The following is a 14,347-nucleotide window of genomic DNA, read 5'->3' on the forward strand; positions in this document are numbered from 1 at the left end:
TTACCCTGCCACAATGACAAAAGACAACACTCACCGTGAGAATAGGTTTGGTAAGTCAGATAGAGGTGCAAGAACGAAAGGCTGGTGGCGACGCCGCCTTGAAGTTTCCGCACCAGCCAGTCGTGACGTCACGGATTTCGACGGCGTCTGCCCGGGCCTATTGCTTGTTTTCGTCGGTAAAGATCGACAATGGTATCGTGAAAGAGCCAAAGACCGAACATGGCGAGTACGGAGAAATTTTACTGCACAAGAACAGCCAAAATACGAAGAAAAAGAAACACCTTGAAATCAGTGATGTCACACCGACGTACCGGGGCCTAGCCGGGTTCCGGCGCGAAATCCGACAAATTAAATTTGTCCATTTTCCCTTCTTAATAACCAGCCACCTACCGTGAAATTAACGAGTACAATGTCCCTCTAAGATGTTTTTGTGCTTTTTCTTATAGTGTAGCTCAAAAGAAGACCAAATTCAGCTGCTTTAGTAAATCACTTTTCCAGAATGCCAAAAAGCTCATCCTTGCCGTGAGCGCAGGTTTTGGTACACGCCGGAAAACTGCAAGAGGCCCCCTCGATTTTCCCGCACAAACTTCTCGTAACATCATCGATTTTGACAACGCCATGCTTGGGCTTTCTCGTCAAAGAATTAGAGGTTACATTGCATCCTAAATGAACGAAAGGTTCGACAAAGGAAGTCCGTGGAAAACTTTTCTGCCGCCAGAACCGGCCCAAATACGATAAATTATACTTTGAAATTCGTGATGTCACACTGCGGTTCCGGCACGAAATTCAATAAAAGGGGAGTTTTCGCGCCCTCATTTTCACGTGCAGTAACTAACATTTTTGCACCAAAGGAATGAAAAATTTGGTTTTGAAGAAATATATCAACCGCTCTATAAGCTGATTTAACACAACTCTTCAGTGTCCTTCAGCTTCAGACCAGTTCCGACACTTCTGGAAGCTGCACGATGAATCCGTTTGATAATTCAGCCTAATTATTGAACTCCCAGAATACATTTGATAACAATTTTGAAGCCGAGGCGTGTTGCGCTGATGTTTCTTCCGACTTCCTCACAAATTGCAATGACGCCAGCGCATGTCTCTTCTTGTTACATACACTCAGCGCAGCATCTTTATTCGTTTCCGATATACTGATGTAGACATCAAACGGTGAAAAATCTCTTCACAGCGCTGAATACACACATGCCGGCGCGCGAAAGTGCTTGGCTTTACGAATCCTTAAATTTTCCCGAACGCGGTACAGCCACAATTTTTTTTTTTTGCCGAATTTCTTCGCAGGATGTCAGGGGTCCAGAAATGCCCTTTTAATTTTTTTTATTAGTCTGGGCGTTCTCCATTCTATAACTAACTGCTCGAGCCACAAACGCCCTGTATTACACCTGAAATGACAGACTTCGCGCACAGAAGAACCGAGTACTGCTCAGAAAAGCTGTAAAACGCGGCTCAACATCTTTGGAACTGTCGGTGTAGGTTTAATCGCTGTAGCTCAACAGATGTACTGTACACTCGTCAAGGAAAAGAAAACGCCAGACGATAAGACTATAGTCGAGGAAAACGAGGAGTCGCGAGTGCATAAATGTCGCGTCAAGGAACTTCGCGGTTCCAATGACTCGAGCGATTGTGTTTATCGTCTTGACCAAAAATGTGGAAAGAGGACTCCAAAGAAAACAATCGTTTGAAAGGCGGCGATAATCCACTGCAACAGCTTGCAGATGTCGGGAGCGTAGGAGCAACAACGCAGGGGGGGGGGGGGGGGGGGGGGAGTCGCGATTACATAACTGATGGGGTTTTTAAGGTAAACGAAACTATACGCACGATGCAGACGTTGGGAAGGGCGGCGTGGCAGATAGGCTTCGGCTTAACATTACTGACTAGCTGCATTTGTTTAAAGCGCTCGGGATCCTGAAATCGTAGCGCTCCGCCCAATCGAAATCTGTGGTCGCGATTCCCGATTCTTGGCTGCGGTGGCGTTTTTGCCTGGGCGGCAGATTGCCAGATTTTGTTACACGGATTGTTCACGCAACACTATGTGATATATGGGGACCTAGCTCTTCCCCAACTCGGAGCTCTGTGGTCCTAACTGCATAATTCTGATACGTTGTATTCTGTTTGGTTACGAATAATAAACTGTTCTGTTCTTTTTGGTGCCAGTTGGCGATGGTTGCTTACTTGATTTATCTCCGTGTGCTTCGGTACTCGGAGGTCAACCTCTCGCTACGCAATAATCGCGCGAAAAGTTGCATAGCATTTCCTAAGATCTGACTATAGTACCTCCTGGCTGCTATCAACATGTATGCTGAAACGGGCCCCAACGTGCTTATGTGTTGACCTGATCAGGATCGAATTTCTTGGCCGCAATTGACTTCTTTCCGCGGATTGCGCAATTGAGGGAGTCAACCGGTCGCGATCAAGAAGTTCGATCACGATCGAGCTCTATCGAATCCTGTGGCAACCATATTAGGCAAAGCTGCATCTCAAGTTTTAAAGCGGCACTGCCTTTTACTTCAGCAATGCGACAAATTATATATTCGCACTTTCGCAACCAGATCGTGCTCGATGAACCGCAGTTCAACTGTCTATTATAACGATCTGTTTCTTCAGCCCGGGGTTTGAGACTGTACACCTGATGATCACTGTTAGCGACCAATTAGCAACATATGCTGACGCTGCGGCAACACTGCCGTTCGGTTTTTCAGTAACCTGAGCAAAAGCTCAATGCTGTCAAGAAGTAATGTCTTATCTCATTGAGCGAACGGGGTCGTCAAAGTGACCCGTGCTGTTTTGCACACGGCCACAACGCTCGCACAGGACACCCTCCTTTGCGCAGCTATGTACAGCGCTATGTTTTATAGTGAACTGCTGAAAAGAGCAGTAGGCAAGAGACCCGATGACAACAATTTATCACTACCAGCAATTCCTCATCACGCGCCAACCGACTAGTACAAACAATGGCATTTTCAATGTCATCTGACCAAAACAGCTCGTTCGTCGTCGACTGATGAAAAGCTTTTTGACAAAGCGCTTTACGCTACTGCAAAGCTGTACATCTTTCTTACAAATGAGTGAACAAGCCCCGACACGGCAGGCGCATCTTTTACCGTCGCCGAGCATGTGAACAAGTTCAACACTTCATATCCGTCAGCAACTAGTACCACGATTTCTTTACGACATGCTTACGGTTTCAAGTTTCGTGGGCTGTAAAAAAAGCAGATTGCTTCTGTCACCACTAACGGGCAATTCGGTCGCCGTCAATCATTTGGACACGAACAAGGGCGATGATGTGGACGACAAGCTACTCCAGTGAGCTGCAGCACTGAACAAGGTCGCTCGGCGGCCTTGGCAGTGCGCTCAAAACGACAGGGCCAGCACTCTTGCCAAGCCCTTCGCTGCAGCTGCCGTCCAGGCCCGAGCTCTACGGGCACCCGTCACGTATGCAACACCTCAAAGGAGCACGGAAGAGCGCGCGCGTGCTCGCGCGCCAGACATTGCACGCTCGTCTAGAAACCAGTGTGTCCACAGGCCAACGCACCCGCCCTGCTGCTCCTGCGTGGGCCGGTCCAAGTAAAGGATAAAGAAGAAACCGTAAAACGGCCGGCTGCTCACCCAGATCCTCCATCGCGGATCGTTCCGAGGTGTCGTCGGCGTAGGAGTTGGGGCCGCGCGCGAGACGTGAGCCGAAGGCTGGGGTTGAACACCGCAAAAATAGAAGCAGCCGGAGTGTTGTTCCAAAAACTACCTTGGCACAGCGTCACGCACACACATGCAGGCAGACAACCACTGGGCAGGAGAAGCACGCCGGGAGCGAGGGCAGGCGGCGAAGCGACGCGGCTAGTGGCGGGGCGATTGGTAGTCGTCAGGAGCCGTAGTGGTTGTACGTACACCACCGCGTCGGCTCTAGCTAGCTGCCTTTTGCTTGTTCCGGGCACGATGCCTTTTTCTTGCAGCCTCCTACCGTCTGACACTTGCACACGGGAAAGCGTCGTCGGAGAGAGCTGTTACACTGCTACACCGCCACCGCGCAAGCGAAAGTGGCGCACGGAGGGTTCTGCACAGACACAAGCAGGCGGCGAGCAAGCGCACGGGACGAACAGGCGCCGGCCCAGTGTTGTGGAACTGCGGCGCGGAAACGTCCGCCGAGCTGCTCGCGCTATACGAGTTTGGGGATCTCCGACGCCGGCGAGTGAGGTCATGCGCGTGACCTCATGGGCGCCGTAAACGCGGAAGAAGCACCGGCAGCCGATGTGGGGACGAAGAAAAGAATGGGGGAGTGGGGGGTGACCGGGACGAATCGCCGCGCACGAATTTACCGCGCGCGAGCACGCGCGGTTTCTAATGCACGCCACGTACAACTAGAAGTTTCCCAAAGCGAGGAAGAGCGGCACAGCACGCGCGTGCACGTAAAACGCCTTTTATTCAAGTATACCAAGGATCAATAACGTGTCGCTTCGGCGACGCTAAATCCATGCAAAAAAGCACTTGCCGGCTACAGACGTATACTTGGAAGTGGCCCAACTGGGCCCTATACATGTCCTAAACCTTTTTTTTTATTTTTGCGTCAATTTGTTATGCGGATTTCGCCACGTGCTTCGATTTCGTGCTTATCGCAAGAACACAGAAAAAAATTAAAGAGAGGAAAAAATATTACTATGCTACACTGACCTTGCATGGTGAAAGGCAAAAAGTGATTTTTCTGCCAGATCTGCATTGCATAACTTGTGGAAAAACGAAAACAAATGCACGTTGCTTAATATTTTGTCCTCGAGATCCTAGAGTTAAACCACAATTTCAAAAACTGTGGGCTACTTACACAAGCCATGTAGACCTGCAAGAAATTTTTAGCAATACCTTGACATTTGACACGTACAAGTAGAGTCTGTGGGATCACCCACATACTACTTTAAGAAAAAGAACAAAAAAACAAGGTGCAGGTTGGGCCATAGTGTGTGTTAGAAGGGAGTTTCACGATTTGTTTAGCCTGCAGGTGGCGGGACCTCGGCTTATGTCTGCTGTTGTGCATGATCAGCTGTATTGAGTACTGTCGTCTGGTCTCGATGCAATTCTAAATTGGCAAAAATTGTGGAGAAAACTGAACAATGACATTACATAACCTTCTGTTCTAAGCTTGGTTGTAGCTATAAAGAAGCAACATGGAAAATATTAGCAGCGTTTAGAGATGACACTATGGATATCAAGCAAATATGCACATGGTACAACTGCTTCAAGGAAGGCCAAACATTTGCGGATAGGGAGCCACCATTTGGAAAGCTTTCAACAAGACAATGGCTTTAATGATGAGATTCTTGATGAAGTGCAACCCTTGAACAATAAGAGATCAGTTGTGTGAGAAATTGCTCGGCTAGTGGATAGCAAAAAAAATGCTCCGACTTCCATTTTGAAGATGATCTCAACACACAGTGGGTACCTGCAAAGTTAGTGCCCTGGATTTTGACAGTGGCCTGATAACTGCAGCGAGGTAATGCCCCTGTTCATGTGACTCATGAAGTTCAGTCTTTATTGGCACAGTACAAGTATTTCATGAAGCTCTTTACTCTCCAATTATGGCCGCACAAAACGTTTGGCTTTACTCAAATGAACGGCACCTGAAAGAAATGCATTTTCAAACCTTACAGCACTGACTGAGGACGAGTTCCACTACTGTTTCGAGAAACGGATGGGCTGCATGACTTGCTGTGCAGAAGGGAAATACTTTGAAAGCGATAACGACAACAAATACATTAGGTGATGCTTCATTTTTTTTTCTTTTTGGAATTTGGCTGGATACTTTTCAGACAGACCTTTTATGTTCAGCAAGCTAATTGTATGTCCTCGTTTTAAGCTTCAAACAACATGCAAGTGCATCGGAAGTATTTGGCTGCAGTAGTTGTAAGCATCCAAATGTGGCAAAAAGTGCTGCAGAGATGAAAAATCAAGTCTTTTGCGAAAACCAAAAACTGCATTTAATAGGCAAAATGTTCACGCTGAACAACAGGTGGCAACAACACACAGACATACAAAGAAACAAAAAAACGAAACAAAATGAGAGACAACTTCATGATACTGACTAGACAGCTGGCATATGTAACCACTGCACAACACCTAACTTATAAAATGACGTGTAACCGGCACAAAAACAGATCATTTGCATATGCTGCTTCTATGAACACAATTTACAAATGAAAAGTAACCTTATGAGAAACAACCACATACACATAACACTGCAAACGTGTGACTCTAAAAACATTGCATAGAGCGGTACTTCTTCGCACATATTAAATTTGAACATTGCATGAATCGGGCAGTTCTTGCAAAGGTTTGGTCGATGGCTTGTGTGGCACATCTGTGCATTCTGTGCCTAAATTGCTCAAACATCTGCAAGAGAAAAAAAAGAAAAGAAATTGAATTTTGGATGGTTTTCCTTATTTTTCATTAACATGTAGGTAACTCAAGTCCTCACCAGGCATGGGCAATCAATAAGCACAAACAAAAGAAGGAATGCTTATGACAAATTCACAATGACATACTAATGAGACAGGAGTAAATATCCCAATGCTGTCAACAAAAAATTTCAACAGGGGAAAAAAAGAAGTTAATGTATGTTAAAGAAACTGACTAGCCGTTCAACATCAGTTAATGATTCTTCAAGTTCGGTTTTGGTGAACATTGGCCGATGTACTTCTTTCTGCAAGTCCAAACGGGCAGATGTTTAAATGAGAGATGGAAAGAGCATTTTTTACAATGTTCACACAGCTGTTCAAGGTCGTCTTGGCATTCACTGCAGAGATTGCCCTTGTGTACCTGAATTTGAAGAATGAGTCATAATCTCCAAACACCGAGACCAGCTTACCCGTGAAATCACAGAGGCTAACAAGTCTGGGTGAGCTTCGGATCAGCATGCCTTCTATTGCCCTCACCAAAAATGAAATCAAGTATCTGGCTGTGATGCGAAAGGGGCTTATGAGATGTGTGACATCATGCAAAAGTTTTCATTACTTTTTGCTCATGTCTAAAGTATATAGTTCTGGCGCTTTTGCAAATGAAGCTTGGTTGAAGTCAGCACACGTGTTGTGTTCTCTCTTCTGTCCTCATCTTTTGCGCTGTGCAGACAAGTTGATATTGAATCACCAACTCGCCCAAGCTTCCACTGTATCATGCAAACCTTCTCTGAATTCATTAGTGAAAAACAACTCTGACACAGGGGAAAAAAAAAAAAAACCCCTTGATCCTGGCTGACTAGCAGATTTCACCTTTAGTTCTTACTAGGGGTGAGTGAATAGTAAAATTTCCTATTAGAATCAAATACGAATATTCTAAGAAAATGGGCTTTGAATATCAAATTTAATATTTTGTTATTTCTAAACAAAGCAAAATATAAAAAACTCCTGTGTAGTCTGGCAGCAAAAGGCTTACATTATTTGATACATTTAATGCTGTTCTCAACTGGAATTTAGCTCATTTGAAAAGCTTGTAATTGACTACAAAGGAAATGCGACTGTATCAGGTGCAATATGACAATGACAGTAATTCAACAAACACAAAGCACCTCAGCAGGTGCACACAGGATTGTAGTGGTCATCGAAGGATCGAAGTGCATTAGTATACAGTATCGCATGTCATTTTAAGAGATCCAAGATGGTCACATAGCCCAAAACAAGTAGATTTGCATAAATCTGGAGAGAAAATTCGCAGACTGGTCAAAGCAAGACATGCGTGTTTAACAACCGGAAACTATTATTTATAAATGATTTCCACCAGGCATTCGCTCACCAACTCATGTGTTCACTCAACTACGGTTCCTCAGCAGAATCATCAGAAACTAAAAACAGTCTTTCCTGCTGCAGACTTCAAAAACTCTTTCTGTCCCTTACTATTGGAATGAAACAAATATTCGACAAGTTTGAACAGAAAACTGTCAAATTGAATACAAATCGAACAGCAAACACCATTCAATTCGTACTCGAAATTTTGTATATTTGCACCGTGTTATTCTTTTTATTCAAAGTGTTTATATTTTCTGTCGCTATATTTTTGTGGATTATACCCAGCTTTATAGAGCCAAAGTTCTCCGCATGAAAGATAAATCCTAGGCAGAGTACTAAGACACCGTAGGTTCATCAGTGGCTGTCAATGGCAGTCTCAACTTCTGACATGTCCTCGGAGGCAAGCTCCCTTCTTGCCCTCTTACCATTACATCACGTGAGAAGCCAAGTGCCTCTGATCACAGCTGGCATTTCAAGCACAACAAAACTACAAGTGCGGTTAAATACACTATACTACCAAGGTAGCATGGTGCAACTAGTGCCGACATTAAAGGATCAAAGGTAGACATTCAGCAGATACCTGCCTGGTTGGGGACAACTGTTGGTTGACATAAACGCAAAATTGGGCAGCTGTGAAATGTACAATGGGTCAAGAAAGTTTCTGGAATGTGGAAACCACACAAAAGAACGAATAAACCCAACCCAGCCTAAACACGTAGCTCAGATTTGAAAACTACACACTGCGGACTTCAAAGTCAGGGGCAGAATACCATTCTAAACTTTGACCCTTTCTGGTCCAATGATGCCTGTAGAAATGAGAATGTGTTGCAGGAAATATCCGACAGAGAAAAACAAACAAGACCAATTTCAGAGAAGTGAGCATCGGCAATGCAAATTCGATCATTTGTCCACTTTATGCCACAGATAAATATGGCTCTCCCTGAAATTTCACAACTGCCCATGCGTTGAATCACACTGAGGTTAAGTATCTGCGCTCTATATTTTGGAGCCTGCTGCTTTGGGTGGTACAAAAGTGGTCATCAAATATTCTGTGGCCATATTTCACACTATTATGATTGCGAATTGAGAAGTCTGAAGTACCACATGCAGCTTAAAACACACTGAGTTTTTGGCAGTTCATGAGAAAAACCTTCGATAAATTTACAAAATCTCTATTGGGAAAATTTGTTTCTATTTCCTGCCCAACTTTTGTCATTCAGATGTATGTAAATTTGGAGCAGAACAAGTTAAGCTGCGAAATGTTCAAGCTTTTTCACAGCTTCTGAAAAAACATGACATGGTTTCCAAACAGAAAAGGTCAGTGCAAAAGAGAGAAAGAAAGAGGTGGAAGTACTTACATGTCCTCCGATTGTCATGAAAGAAGAAAAGCATCAGAGTCAATGCATTGACGCAGCACTCCTGTGAGGATGAATTCGGCTGAGTAGATGTCTGAGGAACAGAAAAAAAGGAAAGCTTTTCACTCGAAAGTTGAATTATTAGCTGCAGTATGCAGCACAGCTCTGAAGGAAACATTCAACGATACCACGAAAATTGAGATTAGAATGCACAGCATTAAATGACCAAGCAAGCAAACCCACTTTTTCTTTTTCTTCAGGTGACACTGAGACATCAACACAAGGGGTGTGCGAACACCCCGTGTGTTGATACAACTGAATAGTGAATGTTCAAATAATTCGAGAACCAAATATCTACTATTTAATTTCTCGAATATTTGGCACCGAGACCGAATACACTGCGAATCAATGATCTAGTACGCATTCAATTTCTCAAATAGCTGGTGTATTTGGTGCAGAGACCTACACAGTGCTGTACGTCGCATTTGCTGCCGAGTCCCTTGTGCTCAATGTCACTTCACTCTTTCCGTACTGTGCCCACTGGGCGTCGTTAGCCACTTTCGAGACCATCCGCGCCGCTCCCACACACTCTGTGCCATCGGGCATGAAGGAGGAGAACTATGTTTTTGTTTTATAAGCAGTTCGCTTTTTACCTGCAAGGCGTTAATTTGTGAATGCGCTCCGAAGATTTGAGATTGTAAAAGTAGAAAGCAAGAATGACTGCCTCCGGGAGTGACGCGCGCGCTTCGAAAGATAGCAGATATCGAGATTTCACTGCGTTTACGGCCGATTTTAGCGATGGATAGAGCAGCAACGAGTTTAAGGATGCTGCCTTTTCATCGGACTTTGACTATAAGAGTGACAACAAAGCAAGCCAGCCCGGAACTGTTCCTTGGTGGCCGCAGCCCTGCACGCCCAACTGTAGTGCTTGCAGTTAAATTCTTGTAGTGGAATACGTGTTCAATGGAAAATATTGATTTTTTCCAAAGATAGTGCCTTTTAAACAGCAATAAATTTTGTATATATCATATTTTTGTTACATTTTTTTCTAAGTAGATACAAGTGTGTCTTTAGAAACTTTGTTCTATTTTATCCCACAATCTTGATTCTGGAAATTTATATTTTTTTATGACACAAATCTAGTTGATAATACCTTTACGAGTGAAAAGTACATTCATTCTGCCTTTTGTTTATGCATTATATAAAATATCGAGTGCAGTAGCTCCTTCAGAAAAAAAAAATTTATTTGGTGTAACCTACAAAAAACACCAATTTTTCCCATGGTAGGGAGAAAGTTAAGGTTCATCAGGTTGACAGAAGAATCGATATGATAATGTGACGCTCACGGAGATAACGGCAAGAAAAGCAGCGCATATTCCGAAAAGTGAAGAAGTATGTGCGAAGATTGGGCCAATTAACCAGGCCTAAAGGCACATAAATCGCGTTGGATATGTACGCAAAGATGAACTTATCGTCGCTTCAACAGTTGTCAATCTTACCTGCATGTGATCACGGACTGATCACTGATCACTATGAGCTAACTGTATGAACACATTAGCAGCAAGCATTCCGTGACAGCTTGCGGCCCGTTTTACCACATCAGCCAGTGTCGAATTTTCGTCACAGCCACGCTGCCTAGACCATTAGGCCCAATCGACGCTGCTTCATCGGGTATCAGCGACATAAATTATGGTTTGGTGCCGAATCGACCCAGATCTATTCGCAGCAGCTGCATGACACTCGGAAAGCTGACAAACCGCCTTGCAAATAAAAACGAGTGTAAAGCATGGCAATAAAGTTGCTCACGGCTGCCGTCTTTGTGACATGCCTACACCGTACGGTGGCCTCTCGTTCCGATGCCATTCGAAGGTGCACATCGATCTTTTTTTCTGCAGCTACGAGCAACCCGTCATAAGACTAGCTTTGGACTTACACGGCGGGCACGAAGGTGTCACATGACCACAGTGTGCTGACCTCTCGGCTGCATGCCTTCAAATACTAGAACTGAACTGTAATCAGTGCTGGCATACTAATCTGGCATTCCCTTTAATAAGGATAGACGGTACTGTATATTTTGATTTCTATGTACCTAATTTAGCTGATAGCTTGCTTCATTATTTTTCTGCAATGCTAGGAGACTCCCGAGCATGTCCAACACCGTGCTCTCCTGCCTAAAATTTGTAAACATTAAACTTTGTGAAGCATCTTCTGGTATTCGATCTATGATTCATTATTCAGCAGTGTTTTTTATTCGATTTGAAATCGAATAAATCAAGCTATTCGGTATTTGCACATCCCTGAACGATACCTTTACAGTCGAACCCACTTATAATAATTAAAGATATAACAATCTACCTATTCTAATGACCCCATTCCAGTGCACTTAAAGTCTTCTGAACATCTCTAATTAAGCAGCATCCACATTATAACAAAAAATTTTCCCTATCTATTGTACTGTTACAATGAACACTTTAAACCTGGTAGTGGCAACTAGAGGGCACATGCCGAACGAAAACAACATAGAAATGGGCATGCTGATTTCGGAAGCTGTGAGCCGGCTCACCCGTTTTTCAAGAAGTATTAGTGCAAAGAATCAGCGGTCACTCTGCCGTTATTGGGGCATCACGGATTGTTCATACTTAGTTTACATCGTTGCCCATTGCTAATGATGAAGCCATCCCACCTTTCAAACTTTATTATTTTATTGGATGAAGTGACACAGAAAATGTAATTTCATGGCTCTCGGCGTGCTCAAGCTGAAGTGGCTGATGGACAGCCATAATGACGACACCTTTACAAAATGGCAGTGTGCCGCAGTAGTTTGTGCTTCTAGCCAGCTAGAATGCATCACTCTCATATCCAGAATCCACTTAAGTCCCACTCGTAGTAAAATACATAGCAAGTTCTAGAAGAAAATAAATGGCAGCGGCTTGATGTGCAACGTAACGTGTAAGTTAGCTGCTCTTCTTGAACAAAATTGAAAATATTCAAATACTGATTTTTGGATCGAAGTGATGTCACATCTTAAGCCCCTTAAGAACGAGACATAAGAATACCTGAACTAAACATTTCTTTTGTAGAATTGTGCAAAATACACTGAGAATAAGGATATTCAACGAAAGGAATAAATATTTTGTCGAAACTTTTTCCGGAATAGGTTTGTTGCCTGTAGGCAATACCAGACAGGACACCGAAAGCAATCTTTGCCCCAAGCCACCTATGGCTTCGTGTGGAACTCGCCCAGACAGTACTTGTGGCATGTGAAACTGAGGTGTACATAGCATTTCCTCGACTATAACTGTGTGATGCCACCGAAGCTGGAGATGTTGCATCTCCTCTGACCGTGCTCTCAAAGGAAAGCTAGTCGTGCGCCAAGCTTTTTCTTTCTCGTGCTTTGTTCCCGCTCTTAATTAATAAATAAAGCTTGTTGCTCGTCATCCAGTGTTGCCGTAAGAGATTTGCCAGAAACTCTGTACTCGGAACTGAAACTTGGCAAGAAAAACAATATTTCTTAAATATGTTGCCAACAAATGTTCATAAAGTGCTGACTGTTTATGTGAGCTTCTGTGTAAGCAATTTCTGCATGTTTTTAAAGGACAAGTCCACATGTAATTAACTACTGACATAACAAGAACTTTTTGTGGAGCTATCGTGCTCTAAACGAGTTCGACTGTACAGTCGAACCCACTTATAACAATATTCAAGTGCCAGAAAAATTACATTGTCATAACCGATAATTGTTATAACCGGGTTGCATGAAAATTCAAAGTGGAGAGATGGCAGAGGTGATGTGAGAAAACTATAATGGCGGGGAGACCAGTGCCCCTCCCACCACTTTCTTCCATCTGGCTGCTCATTGTGTTCACTCGTTTAACTGCTTCCTGGGCGCCCCGGTCGCGTGTAACAAGCTGCGGCTGTCGGCGTTAAAGAATGGCACTGCTATAACAACTGCAAAGAGGGGTCACGGGCGGCAAGCGATATGCGAGCACTGCCGGGGCATCGCTTTGGTGGCTCCAAAAGGGACCTATTAAAAATTGCGAGGGCGCTGCCGCGGCAGCCTGTCCGCTTGAGATGTCCGCTTAAAAAATGCTGAGGTGAGCTCGCCACAAGCATCTTGCCACGTACTTCTCACTGGCTTGCACAAGAAAACCCTATGTCCATCAGCCTTGCATGCTTTAGGTGAAGCTAGCTGACATCCTTCTCCAAGGCATTCAGGTGCTCCACGTAGTAGAGCAGAAGGATCCTCGTGAAAACGAAACGCCGGAGGGTCTGAATCATCTGCGGGCCTCCTGTGAGGACAACGTTGAGACAGCCTGCCCTATCACGTCATTGCTGCCATCATTTCCGTCGCTATCTGATGCAAGCAGGTTCGCAAGATTGCCTCATCGGTTAGAAGCACTCAGTTCCCAATTCTATAGCCGTGCACTTTCTTTTCACCGGCAATGTCGTGCATTGCCGATGAAAAGTGGGCACATCAGCCGTCTTCTGTTTAGGCGGTGAGTCAAATGAGGCTGAGAAATCGCGTGGCCACCAACGATTTCAATGCAACCAACAAGGACGAACGCGAACGATTAAGCTGTTCACAGAACTGAGCTGAACTGAGCTGAGCCAGCGAGCAATATGTGAGCAATCTACGAGCAGCGTAGTTGGCATGGTCCATTTGTGCTTCAGCGGGAGGAGCAGCGTAGAGCTATGGCCGCAGCCCATTCGTGTTCGGAGGGGTGGAAGGGCAACGGGAGAGAGGCGCGTGGAGATGGTTGGAAAATAAGTGCACAGCGGATGCTGGATCAGCAACCCATCGTGCAGCGGCCTCAAATTTCTCGTTTTCTTTTCAAGGATATTGCATTTCACTACGCTTTGGCTCCGACATCCAGCAGTCAGACTTCATCGTTATAACCGACAATATGGCATCAGGGCATAGTAGTAATCGGGTTATTTCACCATGGACAACATACATAAGTTGACGGTGCAGCAGCTTCTCATTCTTGTAACCGATGTATTGTTAAAACAGGAATCGTTATAAGTGAGTTCGACTGTATAACGCATTATCAGAGTCAAACAGGAGTAAAATGATCTCAAAATTCAATGTGTTTTGCTTACTAATGTTCTTTGACATGTAATCCCGGCAGAGATGCAGGTCGTTGTCACAGGATATGACTATGAACTTGGTTCCCCCCTGAAAGGAGAGAGAGAAATAAAGGTAAAAAAGTAAAGGAA

At 44.4% G+C, this 14,347-nt stretch overlaps 2 protein-coding genes across 3 annotated transcripts in view; both read right to left on the reverse strand.

Annotated features, from left to right (window-relative positions):
- LOC142576056 (leupaxin-like) overlaps positions 1 to 4,111 on the reverse strand; it is an 85,323-nt gene extending 81,212 nt beyond the window's left edge. The window contains exon 1 of the mRNA XM_075685976.1: positions 3,622 to 4,111. Coding sequence (XP_075542091.1) covers positions 3,622 to 3,634 — 13 coding nt within the window. The 5' untranslated portion in view covers positions 3,635 to 4,111. The remainder of the gene's footprint in view (positions 1 to 3,621) is intronic.
- A 1,838-nt stretch (positions 4,112 to 5,949) lies between these two features.
- The window catches only part of LOC142576057 (uncharacterized), a 90,513-nt gene continuing 82,115 nt past the window's right edge, over positions 5,950 to 14,347 (reverse strand). For both annotated transcript variants that reach the window (XM_075685979.1, XM_075685978.1), the window contains 3 exons: positions 14,231 to 14,306; positions 9,134 to 9,224; positions 5,950 to 6,387 (listed from right to left, as the gene is read on the reverse strand). In XM_075685979.1, coding sequence (XP_075542094.1) covers positions 9,148 to 9,224; positions 14,231 to 14,306 — 153 coding nt within the window. In that variant the 3' untranslated portion in view covers positions 5,950 to 6,387; positions 9,134 to 9,147. The remainder of the gene's footprint in view (positions 6,388 to 9,133; positions 9,225 to 14,230; positions 14,307 to 14,347) is intronic.

This window comes from Dermacentor variabilis, chromosome 3 (assembly GCF_050947875.1).
Source record: "Dermacentor variabilis isolate Ectoservices chromosome 3, ASM5094787v1, whole genome shotgun sequence".
NCBI lineage: Eukaryota > Metazoa > Arthropoda > Arachnida > Ixodida > Ixodidae > Dermacentor > Dermacentor variabilis.